This window comes from Megascapheus bottae, chromosome 3, assembly GCF_031878675.1.
Source record: "Megascapheus bottae isolate mThoBot1 chromosome 3, mThoBot2.hap1, whole genome shotgun sequence".
NCBI lineage: Eukaryota > Metazoa > Chordata > Mammalia > Rodentia > Geomyidae > Megascapheus > Megascapheus bottae.
In genome coordinates this window covers 8,223,723-8,244,523 of record NC_143511.1, presented here as the reverse complement: position 1 = coordinate 8,244,523, position 20,801 = coordinate 8,223,723, and the positions used below count along the sequence as shown (strand labels likewise).

The 20,801-nt window shown below is 45.6% G+C and overlaps 1 protein-coding gene across 5 annotated transcripts; it reads left to right on the top strand.

The window, feature by feature from the left end:
• Positions 1-1,199: 1,199 nt before the first annotated feature.
• LOC150064909 (uncharacterized protein C7orf57 homolog) lies at positions 1,200-18,888 on the top strand. Of its 5 annotated transcripts, none has more exons than XM_090329530.1 (10): positions 1,200-1,271; positions 1,703-1,753; positions 1,853-1,925; positions 6,918-7,103; positions 9,029-9,137; positions 10,159-10,312; positions 13,836-13,933; positions 14,719-14,939; positions 16,605-16,619; positions 18,133-18,888. In XM_090329530.1, exons 3-10 carry the CDS (start codon positions 1,871-1,873, stop codon positions 18,177-18,179), a joined length of 885 nt encoding a protein of 294 aa, XP_090185656.1. In that variant the 5' UTR covers positions 1,200-1,271; positions 1,703-1,753; positions 1,853-1,870; the 3' UTR covers positions 18,180-18,888. The 5 variants fall into 5 exon arrangements, with proteins under 5 accessions (XP_090185656.1, XP_090185658.1, XP_090185660.1 ...); XM_090329532.1 differs by having other exon boundaries at positions 1,200-1,385; XM_090329534.1 differs by lacking the exon at positions 1,853-1,925.
• Positions 18,889-20,801: the final 1,913 nt, after the last annotated feature.

Genomic DNA, 20,801 nt, shown 5'->3' with positions numbered 1-20,801 from the left:
ATCAAGTGGTAGAGTGCTAGCCTTGAGCCTAGAGAAATAAATAAATAAAAAACAAAGGTAAAAAACAAAATGCAATATTGTGGAGAAAATGTAAATGCAAAAGCAAAACGTAAGAGCAAAGAAGGCAACCAAACACCCTCAGAATTCTGCAATGCTTTCAGTCTGCCAAAGGCCCATGTCTTAAAAGATTGGTCCTCAGCTTGTGGTGTCATTGGCAGCTGGTAGAACTTCTGAAGAGGAGGTGGAGCCTCATGGATGGAAGTTAGGTCTTGGTGATGGGCCCTGTGAGGATATACTGGAACCTCAGACCCTCTTTTCCTCTTCATATTTGGCCACCATAAACTGAGTAGTTTCTTTTTACCATGCATTACCTACCAAGCTTTGCGGTTTTGTTTTGTTTTGTGCTTAGGTGGAGACTTGTGTGTCTGGACGAGATTTGAATCACCTCGGTAACTAATATTATAGGTGCACACCACAGGTGCCTGGCTAAGATGTCTTTATGAAAAAAAGAAAAAAAATTTAGAAAGAGAAATCTCAATGGTTGGAAATGAATTGATGTCCTATTCTCTTTCACAAACACACGCGCACACACATACTGCAGTACCAAGAATTGAAGACAAGGTCTTGTGTGTTTCTTTGAAAATTATAATAAGGTATCCCTCACTCTCACAGGGGGTTAGCAGAGAGTAATTGTGCCCACTATTTAGCCAGGATGATATGAAGCTTTCTGGGTGACAAAAGTGTCTCCTACTGAATGAATTCTGCCAAAGCTCTTATTGCATATTCACCCTATCAAGCACGTGCGCGACTCTAATTAATATTTTCAGGTACTAGCAGTTTTCTTTTTTAAGGTGGGACTGTGTCTTGGAGAACGAGGTGGTAGACGCTCCCAGCTTTTCCGGATTGCTTTGCCGGTGCGGGACGGCGGGGAAGAGTGGCGGGAGCTAGCCCTGCATCCCCCACCGCACACACACCCCCACCGCGCCCCTCCCCTGGGCCCCGCCTCCTGAGCCTCGCCGGGCCCGCCCCAGTACCCGCCCCTCAGGCCTCGCCACGCCCCCAGCACCGCCCTGGGCTCGCCAGGGCGCCCGGCAGTTGACTGGTTGCGCCTGCGCGCTATGCCCCGGCTCTATTGGCTTACTGGCTTGCCGAAGGCTGCCCCTATTGGCTGACAGAACTCCCGCCGCGCCCTTGGTCGCACCCCGGAGACCCTCGGCGAGCAGGAGATCCCTGGCACTGCTGAATCGGTGGAGACCTCAGGCTGTACCTCGGTACACCTGCTGCCTACTCCGCGTGCACGGCCCCAGCTATTTGCCCATCGTGCCCCGTCCCCTGCCGTGTACCCGGCGTGCATGTGACCCAGCCAGCAGTGTGTCCGGCTGAGCGTGCGTCCCGCGCCCCTGCCCGCTGCGCCCCTGCCTGCTGTGCCCCTGCCCTCTGTGTCTGTCCGCTGTCCGCTGCTCCCCGGCCTGCTGTGCCCGCTGCGCCCTTGCTTCCTGTGCACGCTGTGCCCCTGCCTGCTGCCCCCCTGCCCGCTGCGCCCCTGCCCGCTGTGCCCCTGCCCGCTGTGCCCCCTGCCCTCTGTGTCTGTCCGCTGTCCACTGCCCGCTGCGCCCCGGCCTGATGTCCCCGTGCCCGCTGCGCCCCCTCCCCGCCGCGCCCGCTGCGCCCCCGGCCTGATGTGCCCCTGCTGTGCCTCCAGAGTGTGCCGTGCGTGGATGTGCCCGCGCTCGAGGGCGGGAGGCGCGTGCAGGTGTGTCAGGTGCAGGCGGGAAGACCGGGAGGGGGCGCGGACTTCGCCTCTGTGGCTGCAGCTACCAGCTAACCCTAGCACCCTGGGCTCCTCTGAAAGTGCTCACAGCGCCCGGCCATGAGGAATACCAGCAAGGAAGTACAGAGCACCGCTCACCGCTACGCTCCCTGCGGTGACTGCGGATTGCCTGAGGATTGCGGGGTTGTTGGGGCGTGACACCCTGGGAACGATCACGGCCGCCCCCCTCTCTTTTTGGTGCGGTGTTGTGGATAGGAACCTTCCGGAAATGTTTGGTCATGAATTAACCCAGTGTATTCTGAATATTGAATAAGGAACTTTCTCAGTCGCACAGCCCCGCTGGCTCCCTAGCTTTTGCTTCTAAGTTAGGACTCCACCAAATGTTTCTTGCTTGAAACAGCAGGGTATGAGAAAAGCTAATTCAGCGGAAGTTCATGACTTCTTATGTACCCAATGTGTAGGTGAGAAGAAGAGAAAGGAAAGAGTCTCCATATGCCGTTTTTTTATTGGTTGCTTTTGTTTTTATTCTGTGTGGTGAGAAGGGTTGCAGATGGAGAGTAGGGAAGAGGGCTAAGCTGAGAGGGATCAGTTGGAGCCAATCACATCCGCCCAGTGTGTTCAGAAATAAAATGAAGTGTGGCCCGTCCATACTTAACTGCACAGTCAGCCTCTGTCAGGGTGGTGCCATGGCTGTGCTGGAAATCCAGTTGTGGGTAGTGCATTGTTCATCAGGTCTGGCCTGTTCCACATCTCCTGCTCTAACCTTTGGGCCTTCCTGTGATTCTCATTCTCTCTCCCCTCCACCCCCCTTTCTCTCTCTGTCTTTCTCATAGGGCTTGAAGTCAAAGCCTTTTCTTGTTTTGCCTAGGTTGACTTCAAACTGGGATGTCCAGAATTCAGTTGCTAGGATTATAGGTGTGAGCCACCTGATGTCATAGGTCGAGGCCTCATCTACAGGAATGCCATTGATGGATTCTAACAAGTGCCAGGCACTGTGCCCAGTACTTTATACACACTCCCACATCTAACCTCATTAGGAGCTGTCAGGAATCATCACCCCATTTTTACTTTTGCCAGTCCTGGGACTTGAACTCAGGGACTGGGCACTGTCCTTGAGCTTTCTCAAGGCTAGCACTCTACCACTTGAGCCACAATACCACTTCTGGTTAAGGAATCGAACCCAGGGCTGCTTGCATGCTAGGCAAGCACTCTACCACTAGGCCACACTCTCAGCCCCATCACCCCACTTTTTCACTAGGAAACTGCAGCATTTGGTTTGGAGCATTCTACACCAAGCAAGTAGCTTATTAGTTGAGGCTTCACAGACTAGAAACAGCAGCCTGGTCCCCTTTGAGCACCTGACGAGCTAGGTGATCTCAAGTTTGACTTTCATTCTCAACAGTCTGTATTTCTTCCTTGATAAGATCAGGGAAGCCAGGCACTGGCGGCTCGCATCTGTAATTCTAACTACTCAGGAGGCTGAGATCTGAGGATCACAGGCAGATGTGTGACTCTTAACTCCAATTAGCCAGCACAAAGAGGAAGTAGAGGTGTGTATGAACTGGTAAAGTGCCAACCCTAAGCAAAAGAGCTAAAGACAGCACCTAGACTGCAAATTCAGGCTCCAGTACACACACACACACACACACACACACACACACATAAAGGAAAATGAAACTACTACTACAGCCTATGAGCATGCAGGGAAAAATCATAGAAAGAAAAACAGTCATATAGTAAATGATCTAATGTTAAACAAATTTTGAGATAAAAGCTAAAAGATCCTTTTAACCATCTCTCTGTTTCTTTGACTCTTTGTCTCTCTGTCTCTGTCTCTTTCTGTTTCTGTCTTTCTGTCTGTTAGGTGGTGAGAGCTGGTTCATTCAAACCAGAACCCTCACTTTCTGAGCTCTTCTACTGCATACATTTAGCAATAGATTAGAATTCAGTGCCTGTCCAAATCTTCCAGTAATGAGCGGGTAGAAGCACACTGTTCTCTGTGGATTAATTAGTAAGCAAAACAGAGAGAGGAAAAATAAAGTACAAACTGAATGCCCTTCTAAAGGAAGAAATAGTTGAGCTGCTAAACCCTGATTCCTAATCCTTAAATTGATTCTCTGTGATCTTTTGTGCCATTGTCTAAACTTTCTTCTTCTTTTTCTTCCTTCTTTTTTTTAAGGGAAGGCGATGATTTAGCTGGTTAATATTCTTCAGTCATTTAAATATTTTCTGGGTTAAAACTTCATGCAGTTGAAGTTCCAAGTACAAATTGGATGTCTAAAACTTTCACAGAATGACTTGTTTTGTGCTATGGTGACTTAGTGCATTTAATACGCTGCTTCCAAAGAACTCTGGTCAGCCAGCACATGCATACATGTGCACACACACACACACACACACACACACACACACACACACACACAGAATTTATTTTAAGGACTTGGTTTACATGGCTAGGGGATAACAAATATGAAGTCTGGTGAGCTAGAGGCCAGAGGAGGAGATCAGGTTTCATTTCAAATCTGAAGTCCATCTGGAGGGAGAATTCACTCTCTCCTGGAGGACTGCATTCTTTATTCATTAGACCTTCAACTGATTACATGAGGCTCATGCCTATTTTGAGGCCATCTGAGTTAAGTGCAAATCTCATCTCAAAATCATCTTCACAAAAGCATCTAGAATAATGTCTATTATGTAGGTACTGTGGTCCAGCCGAATAACACACACACACACACACACACACACACACACACACACACACACACAAACGTATAATCTCTTCTACCACAAACCGGGCATTGCATCAGACTGTAAATGTTATGAATCTGTGTTTGTACATGCTAATAGGTGCTATTAACTATGCCCAATAATTATGTTATGAAGCTGTACCTTTTGCATTTTGTTTTCCGTAGATTTTAAGTCGTAAAACAGTGTGTGTGTGGTTCTTATTTTGAGTATCTTCCTAATTTCAGATGGAAAGAATTACCTGAAACACTCATAGCCTAAGTGCCCACCTCTCTTCTCCCTATGGGGTCATAAATAAGTACTAATAACTCTAGGCCTCTGGATTTTTTCCAACACATCTAGCTCTTTTTTTTTTTTTCAGCTGTGGGGTTTGAACTGAGGGCCTGGGCACTGTTCCTGTGCTTTCTTTTTTCTTTTTTTTTTTTTTTTTTTTTTTTTTTTTGCCAGTCCTGGGTTTAAGCTCAGGGCCTGTGCACTGTCTTTGGACTTTCTCAAGGCTAGAGCTCTACCTTTGAGCCTCAGCACCATTTTCGGCTTTTTTTCTATGTATGTGGTACTGAGGAATCGAACCCAGGTCTTTGTGCATGCTAGGCAAGCACGTTACCACTAGGCCAAACTCCCGGCCCCTCCTGTGCTCTTTTGCTCAAGGTTAGTGCCCTATGGCTTCAGCCACAGTAGCGCCTCCAGTTTCCTGGTGGCTGCCTGGAGATGAGTCTCATAGGGACTTTGAACTACAATCCTCAGATCTCAACCTCCTGAGCAGCTAGGGTTACTGGCATAAGCCACCAGTGCCCGGCTCTCCCTAGCTCTTGATATAAGCTCCCTAGCCTGTGACTAAATACCTCCAGGGAATCTTGTTGCTGGTCCCCAGGTGGGCTGCAACATCTATCCTAAGCACCTTTTGGGGAGCTGCCTCACCTCATCAGTCTCATGCTCAGCTTCTTCTCTCAGCATGGGGCCCATACTTGCCTCCATTTCCTGTCTTTTGTGTCTCCTCTGAGCTATTGCACCCAGTTTCTTCTAGATGAGAGAAATCCTTCCATTCACAATTATCATGCTTCAACTCAATCTTTTCCATAAAACAGTCCTTTGGAATCTTTAAAATGTTATTCCTAACCTGTGGGGAGTTCGGGCAAGTAAATGCCTCACCCTCTCTCCTTGCTTTCTTCAGTAAACACTGAGGCCCTGGCACCTTTCACCTCTCACTGTGGCCTCTACAGTATAGTAAAGCCACTGATGGGAGCTGGTGTGGGAGCTGGCCAGCATGGGAGGTGGGCTGGCTGGTGCCTTCCCAGTACAGGTGAGGAGTTGTGGCTCTCTCCCTGACCTGCTTCCTGCTGCTCTCATAAAACGGGTACATCTGTTAAAGCAGGTTGTGGTTTCTGTACCATAATTTATATCTCAGGGGTTTCCTCCTCCTCTTCCTCCTTTTCTTGTTCTTTTTTGTACCAGTAATGAGGCTTGCGTTCAGGGTCATCCTGCTTTTGCTCAAGGCTAACTCTCTACCACTTGAGCCACAGAGCCATCTCCTGCTTATTTGGTAGTTAATTGGAGATGAGAGTCTCACAAGCCTCCCTGCCTGGGCTGGCTTTGAACTATGATCCTCAGATCTCAGCCTCGTGAGTTGCTAGAATTACAAGTGTGAGCCATCAGGACCTGGCTTATCTCAGTGTTTCAATGTTGTAAGTTTGTCAAATCATGGCTGGGTATCGGTGGCTTTCATCCATAATCATACCTATTCAAGAGACTGATATCTAAGGACCAGTTTGAAGCCAGCCTGGGCAGGAAAGTATCCAGTTAACCAGAAAAGCCAGAAGTACAGCTGTGGCTCAGATAGTAGAACACCACCCTCCTTGAGTGAAAAAGCTAAGGGATAGCACCCTGGCTCTGAGTTCCAGCCCCAATAGCAGCACACACAAAAATTGCAGCTCACACAAAAATTGCAGGTCACATTTATCCATCTGTTCCATTGGTTTATCTGTCATATTTTAAATAACATGGGATTTTTCCTATTTCCCAGAATGACAAGAAAAACAGTTAAGAATTTTATTTTAAGATGGAAAGACATAGGGCTTGGAGAGTTCCCTGAAGCTCACACTGGTGGATGAGGCTGGTTTTGGTTTTGGAGAAGCTAGCTGCAGCAAAGCTGACAGGATGGGGCCAAGGTTGCTGTTCCTCACATTGGCATTGATGGCTGGTATACTCAGGGGGTTTGGAGACTCTTTGCCCTGCAATGGTGCCATGCTTTGTCTTGGGCATTCAGGGGCTTCCTGCCTGGCTCAGGTGCTGTGTGGCTTGCCTGGTGACGTCCACAGCAGATAGACTGGGAAGCACCTAGGTTCTCCCCATGTGGCCAATCTGCAGCCCAGCATGGCAGTGAACTGGCCTTGCTTCTATCTAGAATGGTATTACCATCTCCCCGTGAAGCGCTCTGAGAAGGCTGTGGATGCCCCTCCAGCATCTCAGATTCCAGGGCTCAGCAAATTGGACGACTCACACAATGAGTACTTGCCTGGGATGCGAAGGTACTTGATAAAAGAAACCGACTCAGAATATGTGAAGCTTGCAAAGCAAGGCGGCAGACCTGGTAAGCCCCACATGCTCCATCATCTCATCTGTCTAAAAATATTGCTCTAGCAGTTGGGGGCGTGGCTCAGGTGGTAGAGCACCTGCCTCAAAAGTGCCCAGCTCCTAAATTCAAACCCCAATCCTTCCAAGAATCTTTGATAAAACATTCTTAACATTTGCCTAAGGCCATTGGGAATTGAGGCTCATAAGTATAGGGGGATGTGTGTGATCACTGATGAGAATCAAATTTTATACAAGATCTATTTTTTCACAAAGCATTTGACAATCTTAAAAATGGGAACATACTGAGTTCAATAGATATCATCATTCAGAGAGGTAAGGGACAGCACCCCTGAAATCTCATAGCCTGCCTTTGCGGTAGATGACATCCAGACAATTATCCCTCCTCTGGTTGCCATTACCTGTGTTGGCAATGCCATAGGGGAGACAAGCTGGCCATCATTTTCCCTTTTTGCCAGTCGGGCTTTCTCAAAGCTAGAGCTCTATCACAGCACCACTTCTGGCTTTTTTTTTTTAAATGTATGTGGGTACTAAGGAATCGAACCTGGGTCTTTGTGTGTGCTAGGCAAGCACTTTACCACTAGGCCAAACTCCCAGCCCCATGGTCATCGTTTTAACATTAAAAAAAAAATCTAGACCAAGCGGGGTGCTAGTGGCTCATGATTGTATTCCTATCTGAAGATCATGGTTCAAAGCCAGTCTGAGCAGACAAATCTGAGACTCTTAATTCCAATTAACCATCACAAAGGCAGAAGTGGAGGTATAGCTCAAAACAGTAAAGTGGCAGCCCTAAACAACAATGTGAGCCCTGAGTTCAAGCACCAGTAGTGACACAAAAATAAAATACCCATATCAGTCCTCTTGAGGCCTATAATAGGTGGGACAAGGGCTAGATCTCACTTTCTAAGATCCACTTTCCCCTGCTATTGGTAAAAAAAAAAAAGTGGAAAGATTGGCCAAATTTGGTAAGATCTAAACTGAAATGGGGGTATTACATCACTGCCCAAGTTTTGATTTGTGTCATCACAGTGTGATGGCATGAAGCCCAGAGGTGGAAGTGTGGCCTTCTGCAACACATGTCCAGCAGTGTGAAGTATAATAAGTGACAGTAATGAGAGACAGAGACAGGGAGGGAGAGAAGAAACCAAGCGTCATGAAATATCATCAAGAGAGAGTCTGGTTAGAAGGTGTAGAAGAACTCACATTATTCTTCTATGTTTTCTCTAAGTTTAAAGTATTTAACCATGAAAAGGTTTTCAAGCTGCAAAATGGGAGATTAAACATCTGGGGTACTGGGGTTTTGAATCCGGGGCCTTGTATTTGTGAAGCAGGCACTCTTACCACTGAGCCATACCTCCAACTCTACTAGCTGCCCTTTGACATCTAGGAGGGAAGGGATCGGGGTCAGAAAGCTGGGCATGTGTGTTGTGGCGCTGGCCTGAGTTTGTAGAACAGAGCCTGTGTGCTATGCCTCTCAGATTAGCTCCAAACTAAATGATTAAATCCCTCCTGGGGACTCACCATTTGGGATCCTGGAGAGAGCAGATTTTCCTGGAAGCAGGCTGGAGAAGGAGGACAGTGAGTTGTGGGGAATGGCCTGGAGGAGTGGCCAAAGGTAGGGGAGCAGTAAGAACTGGAGGAATGGAAGGATGGGCCCCCAGAAGTGATGATGTCTGGTGGAGACCCCATGCCAGATCCATGCTAGAGAGGGAGGGAGGGAGGTTCATGAACCACGGCCCTGTCTGAGGCCCAACCAGGACCCTCAGTTGTCTACCTGTGCCTAGGCAGGGAAGTATCAGAGATGCTGGGGTAGTGCCGGGCCCAGAGGCCACCCAGGGCAATGGCACAGTTCCCCTTGATGTGGACTAGTGATGCCACACAGGACATTTGGGTCACACACAGCTCTGTCCCTTTCTTTTCGAGATTTGCTGACACACCTGGGTCCTGGGAGCACGACAGGTTTTCCAGTGGCCTATTCCCTGCCAGACTGGTATATCCACCACAGCAAACCTGCTACTGCCCAGCAGCGAGAGTGAGTATCTGGAAGCAGCTATGCGTTGTTCTTTTGGGGGACAAAATAGCTCAAGTTGAAATTCATTAAATTAAGCGAGAGTGCTGTTCCAGAGCAGCATCACTCAAGGCTGGTGCTTTACCACTTGAGCCACAGCTCTACTTCCAGTTTTTTGGGTAGTTAATTTGGCATAAATTGAAAATTCATTTCAGGCACTTTTCTGGCTTTTTATTAATTTATTTTTTGCCTGTAAGATAAAACCACAGTAAATGTCATTTTAAGCCTCAAGTAGCTAAGAGTATATGCCTCAATGCTCAGCTTTTGTTTCTCTTTATTTCCTTCCCCCCCCCTCTTTTTTTTAAAGGTCCTCGACTGGTACTTTAACTTGGTACTTGATGCTTTCACTCATTGGCCGGCACTCCACCAACTGAGCCAGGGCTTCAACCCTTTTGTTTTCATTTCTGGCTGGAAAATGAACATAAATTTTTTACATGCCTGAGGCATGTAATATTAGACTTTTCCCTTGCTTTTTTTTTTTTAAGGTCCAAGACCGAGACTTGAACTTGGTACCTGATGCTCTTGCTCATTGTCTAGTGCTCTACCAACAGAGCCATTCCTCCAACCTTTTCTTAAAAAAATTCTTTGTGCTAAGTTCAGAAAGAAAGAAAAAGAAGATGAGTGGATTAGAACCTGTAGAAAGGGGGTCGGAGACTCTGGGGTTGACCCCTTCCTGTCACTGGTCCCAAAGCTCAGTTGGAAGTTCAAGTGCCCACACTAAATGGCCATGTCATAGAAAACAAGCAGACTGAAACGATCATTGTAAATGATACATATTTAGGGGAGCATTTAGCTCATTGAAGAAGACAAAGGAGTAGATGATGTTCTGGTGATGATCTGCAAGGCTGGCACTGGAAAGGGGTGGAGCTTTTTGCTTCCCATGGCAGGGCCTACCAGTGTCTTCAGGGAAGCCAAGAGAAATTGGGGAGAGGGGGGAAGGGGGCCCCACGAGCGCAGGCTGTAACTGACACCACTGTTCTTGCAGAGTCCCCATGGTCTCCATGCCAGATTACATGGTGTATGAAGAATTCAATCCCAATTACACCAATGGAAGCTATGAATCTAGAAGAGGCCCCTTCGATTTTGACATGAAAACAGTTTGGCAAAGAGAGGCCGAGGAACTAGAAGAGAAAAAAAAGGTGACAGAAGCTCATCCGTCTGTCATCCAGGGTTGTTTTCCTTCCGTGGCTTCCTGAATGACTGTGCAGTGTGTCTGTTGGCTGTTGCTGGTGTGTCTCTTTGATGCCCATGACATTGCTGGATATGGTCTGTATTTTAAATGTGGATCTCCTACAATGTGAGCAGGCAGTCTGGTTGTCTGTTTCTTTTTCTGATTAGTGGTTTTATAGGGAAGAGCACAGGTTTGTTTGTTTCATTTTTTTTTGTACAGGCTATTTTATTGGATAAGTTATATAATAAGCAGAATCTAGTTGTCCAACAATCCAGGATTTTTACTTTTTGTTGTTGTTGTTGTCGTCAATCACAGAGCTTGAACTCAGAGCCTAGGTGCTGTCCTGAGCTCTTTTGCTCAAGGCTAGTGCTCTACTACTTTGAGCCATAGCTCCTCTTCCATTTCTTGAGTGGTTAATTGTAGATAAGAGTTTCACAAGGACTTTTCTGCTCAGGCTGGCTTTGAACAGAGATCCTCAGATCTCAGCCTCCTGAATAGCTAGGATTACATGTGTGAGTCACTGGCTCCTGACTATTTTTGCGCCTTTTTTTTTCCAGACTTGGGACTTGAACTCAGGCCTGAGCACTTTTCCAGAGCTTCGTTGTGCTCAAGACTAGCACTCTACCACTTGAGCCAGCTTTTTTCTAAGTAGCTTATTGGAGATAAAAGTCTTACCAACTTTCCTGCCTTGTTGGCATTGAACTACAATCCTCAGATCTCAGTTTACTGAGTAGCTAGGATTACAGGCATGAACTACCAGTGCCTGGCTTGTTTTTGCATTTTAAGGTGGTTTTAACGAGTGAATGCTTACCTAGAAGAAACTGGCATAACATGTGTCACCCAGCGCTTATAGAAAGGGAATTTAATATACATTTATTATCTTTTTCTATTTGTGCCCATACTGGGGCTTGAACTCAGGCCTGTGTTCTCTCTTAGCTTTTTCATTCAAGACCTACATGCTACTACTTGAGCCACAGCTCCAGTTCTTGCTTTTTGCTGGTTAATTGAAGATAAGAGTCTTACCAGCTTTTCTGTTGGGCCTGGCTTCAAACTGTGATCCTCAAATCTCAAGTCTCCTGAGAGCTATGGTTTCAAGTGTGAGTTTCCAGTGCCAGGTTTTGTATTCTATCTTCACATGTTTTAGTTATAGTTAAATTGAGATGTCTCTGTGATAAAAGACCCATTCCAAGGGTGCATTTGTCCCTCCAAAGTGAACCCCCCAAACACTTTGATTGGTAGATGAGTGTGATTTCTTGATTAAAAGTCTTTTCATCCCCCGGCCTCCTCTTAGCAGCTCCCAGGACTTTGAGGGCTCTGTACCACTGGGTGTGGCAAGGTCTGAAAATCGTCTCGTTGCCTCACCCAGTCAGATCTGTGAAACAATGACATGTGTATTAAAAATAGCGATGATGCTTTTGAGAGTGAGAATGAAGAGTGAACACTATCCTCTACTTGAATTGTGAAGAGAGAGATATATTCGTCCCCGGCTCCCATGCCTGGCATCTCTGTGTCCTGGTGTGGAAAGGAACCTCCCTGTTGACACTTGGGGGCTGGGGTGAGTGCCGAGGTCAGCATCTCTTGGCTGGAACAAGCCATTTGCTTATCAAGCTGTCCTCCATGGCAAGTGGTGACTTGGGCTTTGGGTCACTTGTGTAAGTACTGTAAATGGACTAAAGCCCAGTCCTGTTTCTTAGCATAAGGGGTAAGCTATAAATAATTGGGGGCAGGGGAGAGATGCTAACTACCATTACGGCACAAAGCTAGAGAGATGTAAAAGTGTTAAATGCTGTATCACCCCAAATCAAATGAATGACCCACTTAGTAGCCAGCCTGTCTACTTCCACCCTGTCGAGGAGACAGGATGACAGTCTTGGGGACATCAACATTGTCTAGCAGAAGGAACACAGTGTTGGGCTGTGTCTGCAAGGCATCTTGGCCTAGATAGTGAGAACCTGAACATGAGAATCAAATCACCCAGCTAACCGGCTGCTGCCTCTGAGGGAGGAACGGGAGCCAGCACTTCCCTGTCACACCCAGGCTGTCTTTGGGGTGTGGTACACACTGGCCTGTTCTTAGGGAAGACTCCTCACCCAGCATTCCTGGGTTTCTTGCTCACTTGCAGGGTGAGTGGGAGTTGGGAGGGATCTTTTATTTTACTAAAAACACTATTTCTCGTGACAGTAATAGGGCATGAACTCAGGACCTAGGCACTATCCCTTAAGCTTACTTTGCTTGACTGGCATTCCACCACTTAAGCCACACTTCTGATGTTTTGCTAGTTAACTGGAGATGAAAGTCTCACAGAATGGTTTTGTCTTGGCTGGCTTTGAACTTTGATTCTCAGATTTCAGTCTCCTGAGTAGCTAGGATTACAGGTGTGAACCATGGATGCCAGGATCCTACTACTTATTTCTGTTTTTCTTTTATTGCTGTTATAAAAGCGATAGTCTTTTTCTTTGTAAATAAGATATAATTTAAATAAAATGCAATTTTTTTCTTATATCATAATATATTTAAAGCTCACCTGCTCTACAAGTGGTACAAGGCATACATTACAAAGCTACCACAGCCACTGAGGTACAGAGACATTCCATTTATTTTTTCCCTCAGCTCCTTTGGTGTTAACTCCTCCTAACTCACAGCTCCTGCAAGTACCTGTCTGCGTTTCTTCCTTTTTTTTTTTTGCCAGTTGTGGGGCTTGAACTCAGGGTCTGAACACTGTCCTTGGACTTTTTTTTTTCTACTTGAGCTACAGTACAACTTCCAGCTTTTTTCTATGTATATGGTACCAAGGAATTGAACCCAGGTCTTTGTGCATACTAGGCAAGCACTCTACCACTAAGCCAAACTCCCTGTAGTCTTTCCAGAGTGTCAAATTATGGTATCCCCGAGTTATGGTCCTTTCTTCCCTGGTGCATTTTAGACATAGCCAGCTGCTGGGGAGTCAGAACTCCATTCCTTTTTATTGGTGGATTGTATTTCATTGTGGATCAAGGTGTAGCCTGCTTCTCCATTCATCTGATGTTCATAATTGTCTATATGGAGAGAGTGACTTCGTGTGTGTGTGTGTGTGTGTGTGTGTGTGTGTGTGTGTGTGTGTGTGTGTGTGTTTTACGGGGGCTTGAACTCAGGACATTATGCTCTCACCAGATTTTGTGCGTAAGGATGGCACTCCATTATTGAGGCACAGCTCCACTTCTGGCTGTTCACGGTTAACTGGAGATAGGATTGCCTCTGATTTGTTGGCCCAGGCTGGTTTTCCCCTTTGATCCTCAGATCTCAGCCTCCTTAAGGGCTGGGATCTCAGCTGTGAGCTTTGGGTGCCTGGTTTGCCAGGGGCCCATGTTTAGAAGTTCTCTTTACAAAGCTTTTCTACTGAATGGGAGGATTGTTGACTTACACGTGTTGTGGCTGTTTGTTTTCCCAGCAGAGGTCCTACATTTGTTGTGTAGTCTTCTCACTCCACATATGTGTTGTATTTTGCCACACAGGTGAAGCTGCCCGCCATCCACTCAAAATACCCCAGCAAAGCGGGGACGCCAACGGGCTCCAAAGACTCCGTGGGAAACAGACTGTCCTTCCCTCCCATGTATGTTCCAGAGTGGCCTGAGCTGGCCAGGAGGCGAGCTGCTGCTCCCCTTCTTCCTTGAGTGACAGTCCCCACCCACAGCCTGCCCTCCCAGCCACCAGGCCTACCTGGCCCCCTTGCTCCAGGAGGAGGCCTCATCCTGTCCTTTTCCCCCAACACACACATCTCCCCCCCACCCCCCACCTCCCCGCTGAAGAGAACCCTAAGGACTCCTTTATCTCCTTATGCACAGAATACTGGTTTAGTGCGAGAATAAATATCATGAATTGCCTAATTCTTCAGATAGCTTCTCATCTAATGGGCAATAAACAATGATTACATTGTCATGAATGCCTTGAGAACACTGAGCTAGACTGAATGAGAGGGAGAAAACCAATAAAGAAAAATGATTGGCAGGTAGATGATGGATGGATAGATGGAAAGATAAATCCAGGGAGGGAGAACAGTATAGCTGTCTTGTATTTAAGACAGCTGTGCATCCAACTTTGTTCCCTGAATACTGTTCTGTTTCTGATCTGTGTGTGTTTATGTGTGTGCGTGTGTGTGTGTGTGTGTGTGTGTGTGTGTGTGCGCGCGCGCATGCACACGTGCACATCACATCTCCATCTCTGGCTTTTTACTGCCTATTGGAGATGAGTCTAGAAGGTTTTTCTGCCTCTACTGGCTTTGAGTCTCAGGCCTCAGCTCTCAGCCTCCCGATTAGCCAGGATTGTAAGTGTAAGCCATTAGAACCCAGCTATCAAGGTTTGTGTTAATATTTAATATTCACTTTTATCTTTTTTGAGGCCTGGTCAAAAAACCAATTCACCAACAAACTTCTCCAAGCTTATCAGCAATGGCTATAGGGATGAGTGGTTGCAGCAACAGAGAACAGACACGGACATGAAGACCTCAAAGACCTCCAGGGAATCCACATCCTCCCAGTCCACACAGGACTCGGAAGAGCCCAAGGATGCAGATGCAGCACAGGACCCAGAGGCTCCTGAAGGCTCTGAGAAAGCTCACGGTGAGGAGCACTCTGAATTGAGCCTCCCTTAACACAAGATTTTGCCTTTTCCTCTTTATCAGAAAGCAAAAGTCATGATCTTTGAGGCTTCTCATATTTGCTTGTCCAAAGTCTTGATACTTCATTTAGTACAAAGAATGTATCCAGCAATATCAGTTTTAGTCTTCTGCACAGAGTTCTTACCCTGCTGGACTTCCACAGACTTCCACAGAAGCAGTTGGGCCTATCTCCTCATACAGACTGCATTCAAACTTAAAATTGCTCCAGTATAAACATTTCTGAAGTCTTGAATATGTTCCATTATAACTTTCTTTATAATGAGATATTCAAGATAATACATTGGTATGTATTTATTTATGCAAGCCCTAGGGCTTGAACTGAAGGCCTGGGTGCTGTTCTTGAGCTGCTTTTGCTCAACACCAGCACTGGGCCACTTGAGCCATAGTTCCACTTCTGGCTCTTCTCAGTGCTAACTTACAGATAAGTCTCATGAACTTTTCTGCCCAAGCTGTCTTCAAACAGCAATCCCCAGGTCTCAGCCTCCTGAGTAGCTGGGGTTACAGGGATGAGGCACGAGGGCCAGTCACAGTATACATTTTTTGGGGTACAGGGTAGAGAGTTACTAGAGTTTGAACTCAGGGCCTTGTACCCACAGGCAGATGCTTTACTACTTAAGTCACAACCTAGTCCTTTGTGCTTTAGCTAGTGTCTTTCCAATAGTGTTTTGAATTTTTGTATAGGGCTCTGCTGACCCCTCGTTCCTTCTGCCTATGCTTCTCTCTATTGGCATTACAGCCACCAGGCCTGGCTTGTTGGCCTCAAACCACCATCCTCTGGATCTCTGACTCCTGGGTAGCTGGGAGTATAGGCACATGCATATGTTTCATGTATGCATATATTTAGTGTTTAGTTTTTATAGTTGTATTAATTTCTGGACAACTTGTTTTACTCATGGGGCTTCATTTCTTTGATGAGAATTTTTTTGTTTGCTTGTTTGTTTCCTTTCTTGTGAGTAGATCTCTACTCCAGCTGCTTGCTGTTTTGGTGAATAAAATCTGCCATTATAACCCTGTCCTTTTAGCCAGCCACAGTGGTAGATACCTGTCATCCCAGCCCTCAAGAAGGTGAGGTAGGAGAATCAAAAGTTCAAAGCAGCTTTGGACTATATAGTGAGACCCTATCTCAAACAACATCAACAACAACAAACCCACCAAGGACATTGGTGACCCATGTCGCCGACCCCTGGCTCCTCAGGAGGCTGAGATATGAGTACTGCAGGTTGAAGCTAACAAGAATAGGGCAGGAACGTTGGTAAGACTCTTATCTCCAGTGAAACACACACACACACACACACACACACACACACACACACACACACACACACAGAAGTGGAGCTGTGGCTCAAGTGGTAGAGTGCCTTTTGGGTGAAAAAAGTCAAGGGATAGCTCCCAGCCCCTGAATGCAAGCTGCAGCACAGGCACAACCAAAACCCAGAACAACATTAGGAAAATGGCCTTTTGAATTTTAGGTTCAAAGTGCTTTATGACTTCTTTTGTTTTGAGTGTTGTGGATTTAGTTCTTATTATGTTAAGTAATTTCACATTCTTTGAATATTTAGTCTATTTCATGAAACTGAAAAACCAATGTCCTTATTCTTTATTTCAGAATCTGCTCTTCCAAGTGAGTGTTTGTAGAGAAAATGAGCTGCTTGGGAGTTTAAAGTCTAAATGTCACAAAGAGACTCGGTGGACCTGGTCCTTCCGTCTGGAGACTCACTCCAGCCCTGCCACGCACACTGGGGAAATGTGCAGCGTCCAGTCACTCTCTGTACTCACCACTCATCCTCCATTAGATCTTTCTGACCTCTACCCCCAACCCTGTTCTTCTCTCTGCTGCTTATTTGGCCTTTTCTGATCTCACTTAGGAGAAGGTCCTGCAGGATTTGTCCTTCTCAGCCTGGTTGATTTCACTTTACCTAATGCCTTTCTGGTTCATCCATGTTGCCCAAAAGTGTCTTCTTTCATTGCTGAGTAGTATTCCACTGTAGGAACATTCACTCCATTGTCTCTGTTCATCTGTCGATTGACACTTGAGTGGATTCCATGGTTTGTCTACTATGCATGGCACTGCATAGTGCATTTCTCTCTACAGCTACGGACATCCAGGTCCTTTGGGAGATACTTAGTATCTGGATCATGTTGGTGATGTATTTTTACTTTGGGGTGGGGTTTTGTTTAGGTAGTACTGTTGCTTGAATCTGGGGCCTTGCCCTTGTTTGACAGGAACTCTACCACTTGAGCCATGCCACCAGTCCTTTGTGATTTAGGTATTTTTTTCCCAAAAGGGTCTTGTGCTTGTTCTTTGGCCACTATGGACTGCCATCTTCTTGTTTAGCTGGAACAACAAGCTCTTACCACGGTACTCAGCTTTTTATTGGTTGAAATGGGGGTTGCACTAATTTTTTCCATTGGGACTGGCCTCCAACTATGATCTTCCAAGCTCTGCCTCTCAATTAACTAGGATTAAAGGACTGAGCCATCAAGCCTAGCTTAATTGGTTGTTTGTTTTGTGCTAGTACTGAGGCTTGAGCTCAGGGTCTTACTGTCACTGTTTTTATCACTCACAGCTAGCCCTTTGCTGCTTGAGCCATGCCCCCTATACTTCTAGCATTTTACTGGTTAATTACAGATAAGATTCTCTCAGATTTGGCTGCCTGGGCTATCTCCAACCCGGATCCTCAGAGCTTAGCCTCCTGACTAGCTAGGACTGTAGGTGTGAGCAGCTGGTGCTCAGCTGGATTCAGTTTGTGCTTCTCTGGGGGTCCACATTAGTGAAGGGGAGGCGTCCTGGGGGAAGACAAGTGAGATGCTGGTCACTCAGGCTGAGTGGGCTGGTGGGGGTGCTTCATTGCTTAGTTCGCTTGGGTCTCTGTGTCAGCTGAGACCTTTTCAGCCTGGGCCAGTGAAGCACAGAAACTCCCCAAGAGAGCGCTCTGTCCTTGCCTCCCAAAGTCAAAGGTGAGTCACAGGCTTTCCCATTCGATGGGACTCCCATTCTGTGCAGACTTCAGTTTTAATCCTCAGGCATAATGTCAGAAATGCATTCACTCTTATATTTAAAATGAGTAAGTTAAAACTTTCTGTTCAAAATTGTCATGCTTACCTATCTGTTCTGTGTGTACTTAACATTGCAGGCCCAGCAGCATCTCCATCTGACTGGACTCCCGCGGAGCTCAAATAAGCCCAGATGTCCCATCAGGATCGCCCTTTTAGTAGTAGCTCAAGGTGGTGTGACTAGGTCGCAGCTGTATCTATAAGGCACCGGTTATATTTTATTAGTATAGACTCTTACAGAACCGCATATCTCACAGTGTAGTTACTATCACTGAGGCACAGGTAGGGAAAACACTGTTTTTTATTTTTCCCTCCCATCTCTCTGGGGTACAACACGGGGTCAGTAGGTGGTCCCACCACGGTCTCTGGGACCTGGCAACCTCTGGGGACAGTCACTTCCCTGGCCATTCTTGGATGAGCGCCTCTTGGGTTCACCACCATATGGGGGCCTTGTCGGAGGTTCTGAATGGGAAGAAACTCACAGAACAAGCCTCAGCATTTTTTTTTCCTGTTGTTTGGCCCTATGGTCTTTGTAGAAAGATTTTTCAGTTTTAAACCAATTAAAACATGATGATATAGTTTGTATTACAAATATTATGCCTTGGAATTTTCAACGCTTACTAGAAAATGTAACACTTACTGGTTTAAATTTTTTGCCAATTCTGTGAGCATAACAGAAGTCTAGACTAGGAAAGATTTGTTATTTTATATCCTTTCAGTGAAGATATACTTCATAGACTTGAACAAAGCTTAGAAATGATCAGCTGAATGCTCTAGTTTTAGAAAGGCTATTGTTTATGTATTAGACATTTGCATTAAAATATATTTAAACATTTTATACCTTTAATTCATTAAGAAGTTTTTGGACAGATAATTTTTTTTTAGGGAGCCAGAGAAGGTCACAGACATTTGTACCTTCTTTCTTGGAATGAACTTATCATGCACTTGCTCAGCTAACACTTAAGTTTCATATTAGAACTCCAACTGAGCTAGTTAATGGAATGTTTACATGTCCATTGTATGATCACATGAGACTACCGTGGAGGAATATGTATGCAACATGTAAAGAATGGGAATGGCTGTACATGTGAAATAAAAAATGATATACCACACAATATATTTCCTCTCCTTTCTCTATTCTCTCCATTGTCCTCCTTGGTTGAAATGTTACCTCATTCCCAAATACTCCTTCCTTGTTAAATTTTATAGGAAGAGATATCATTAATGTTCAGTTCTTTATTTTTTAAAGGTTATTATAGCAATAGAAATCTATAATTTGTGGAGAGGACAAAATTTAAAGTTAGAACTAGTGATCGAATCTTCACTGGTAGCTACTAGCTCACACCTGCAATCCTAATTATTCAGGAAGTTGAGGTTATGAAGATGGCAGTTCCAAGGCAGTCCAGGCAGAAAAGTCTATGTAACTCTTACCTACTGTTAACCAGAAAAAAGCAGAAGTGAAGGTGGAGCTGAAGTGATAGAGATCTAGCCATGAAGGAAAAAGCTAAGCAAGAATGTGAATCCAAGCACCACTATTGGCACCAATAAATAAATACAAACAAAAATAATCTTGGCCTCAACTAAAGTAGCCATAGTTGTTTTTGTTTTCTTTAAATCTTTTGTGTAGATCCTGAGGTTTGATCTGAGAGTATAGTTGCTGTTCTTTAGATTTTCCACTCAAGGCTGGTATTTTATTCCTTAAGCCACACCTCCACTTCTGGCTTTTTGCTGGTTAATTGGAGAGTCTCTTAGATTTGTCTATCTGGGCTACCTTTGAACTGTGATCCTTATTTCTCAGCCTCCTGAGTAAAATTAGGCCATTAGAGTAGATTTAGAACCACTAGCACCCAGCTAACATTCTCAATGGTAAAGATCGAATGCTGTGTTTTCCTATCATTAAGAGCAAGGGAAGGATTACCAATTACAACCATTCTCACCACTCTTACTCAGCATAGTACTTGAAGGCTTAGTCACTGCAACATGTCAAGAAAACAACTGTACAAATGGGAAAGACAGAACTGTTTGTTTGCAAATGACATTATTGTCTTGGTACAAAATCTGTAAGAATCTACAAGAGGAACCAAATCCAAACCTTTGGAATCAGTTCATCAAGACTGTAGAGTAGAAGCTTTGCATTACTCAGCTTTCCAAACCTTAAAAAATGCCTGAGATGATCAACTTATAAGAGCCAAAGTTTTACTAAGGGCTTGGCTAATGGTAGAGCTTCTCCCTAACAAGCTTGAGAGGTGAGTTCAGTACTGCAGAGAGAGAGAGAGAGAGAGAGAGAGAGAGAGAGAGAGAGAGAGAGAGAGACAGACAGACAGACACAGACACAGACAGACAGAGACAGAGACAGAGAGAGACAGAGAGACAGAGACAGACAGCGAGAGCGAGCATGTGTTTTGGCCTATTGCTTCTGGGCATGTGACAGAAGTGTGTGGTGGAGCACGTGCAAGAAGCAGAGCAAGAACAGAGAGGGGCTGATGTCCCACTACTACTCTTACCAGGACATCTCCAATGACTATGTTTTTCTATGGTACTGGGGCTTGAACTCTAGCCCTTGCCTGGCTTTTCATGCTCACAATTAGTGCTCACAATTTAGTTGAGCCAAAGCTGCACTTCTGCATTTGAGCTGAATAATTGAAGCTATGAGTCTCCTGGATTTTTCTGCCTGGGATTTAAACTATGATCAAATCTCAACCTCCTGTGTAGCCAGAATGCAGGTATGAGCCAGAACTGGTTTTGTATG

Bases quoted from the DNA above. Each gene is read 5' to 3' on its own strand.
- LOC150064909 (XM_090329530.1), top strand. From the start codon at position 1,871: ATGAGGAATACCAGCAAGGAAGTACAGAGCACCGCTCACCGCTACGCT. The intron at 1,926-6,917 runs GTGACTGCGGAT...GCTTCTATCTAG, and splicing joins TCACCGCTACGCTCCCTGCG to AATGGTATTACCATCTCCCC. The intron at 10,313-13,835 runs GTGACAGAAGCT...TTTGCCACACAG, and splicing joins AACTAGAAGAGAAAAAAAAG to GTGAAGCTGCCCGCCATCCA.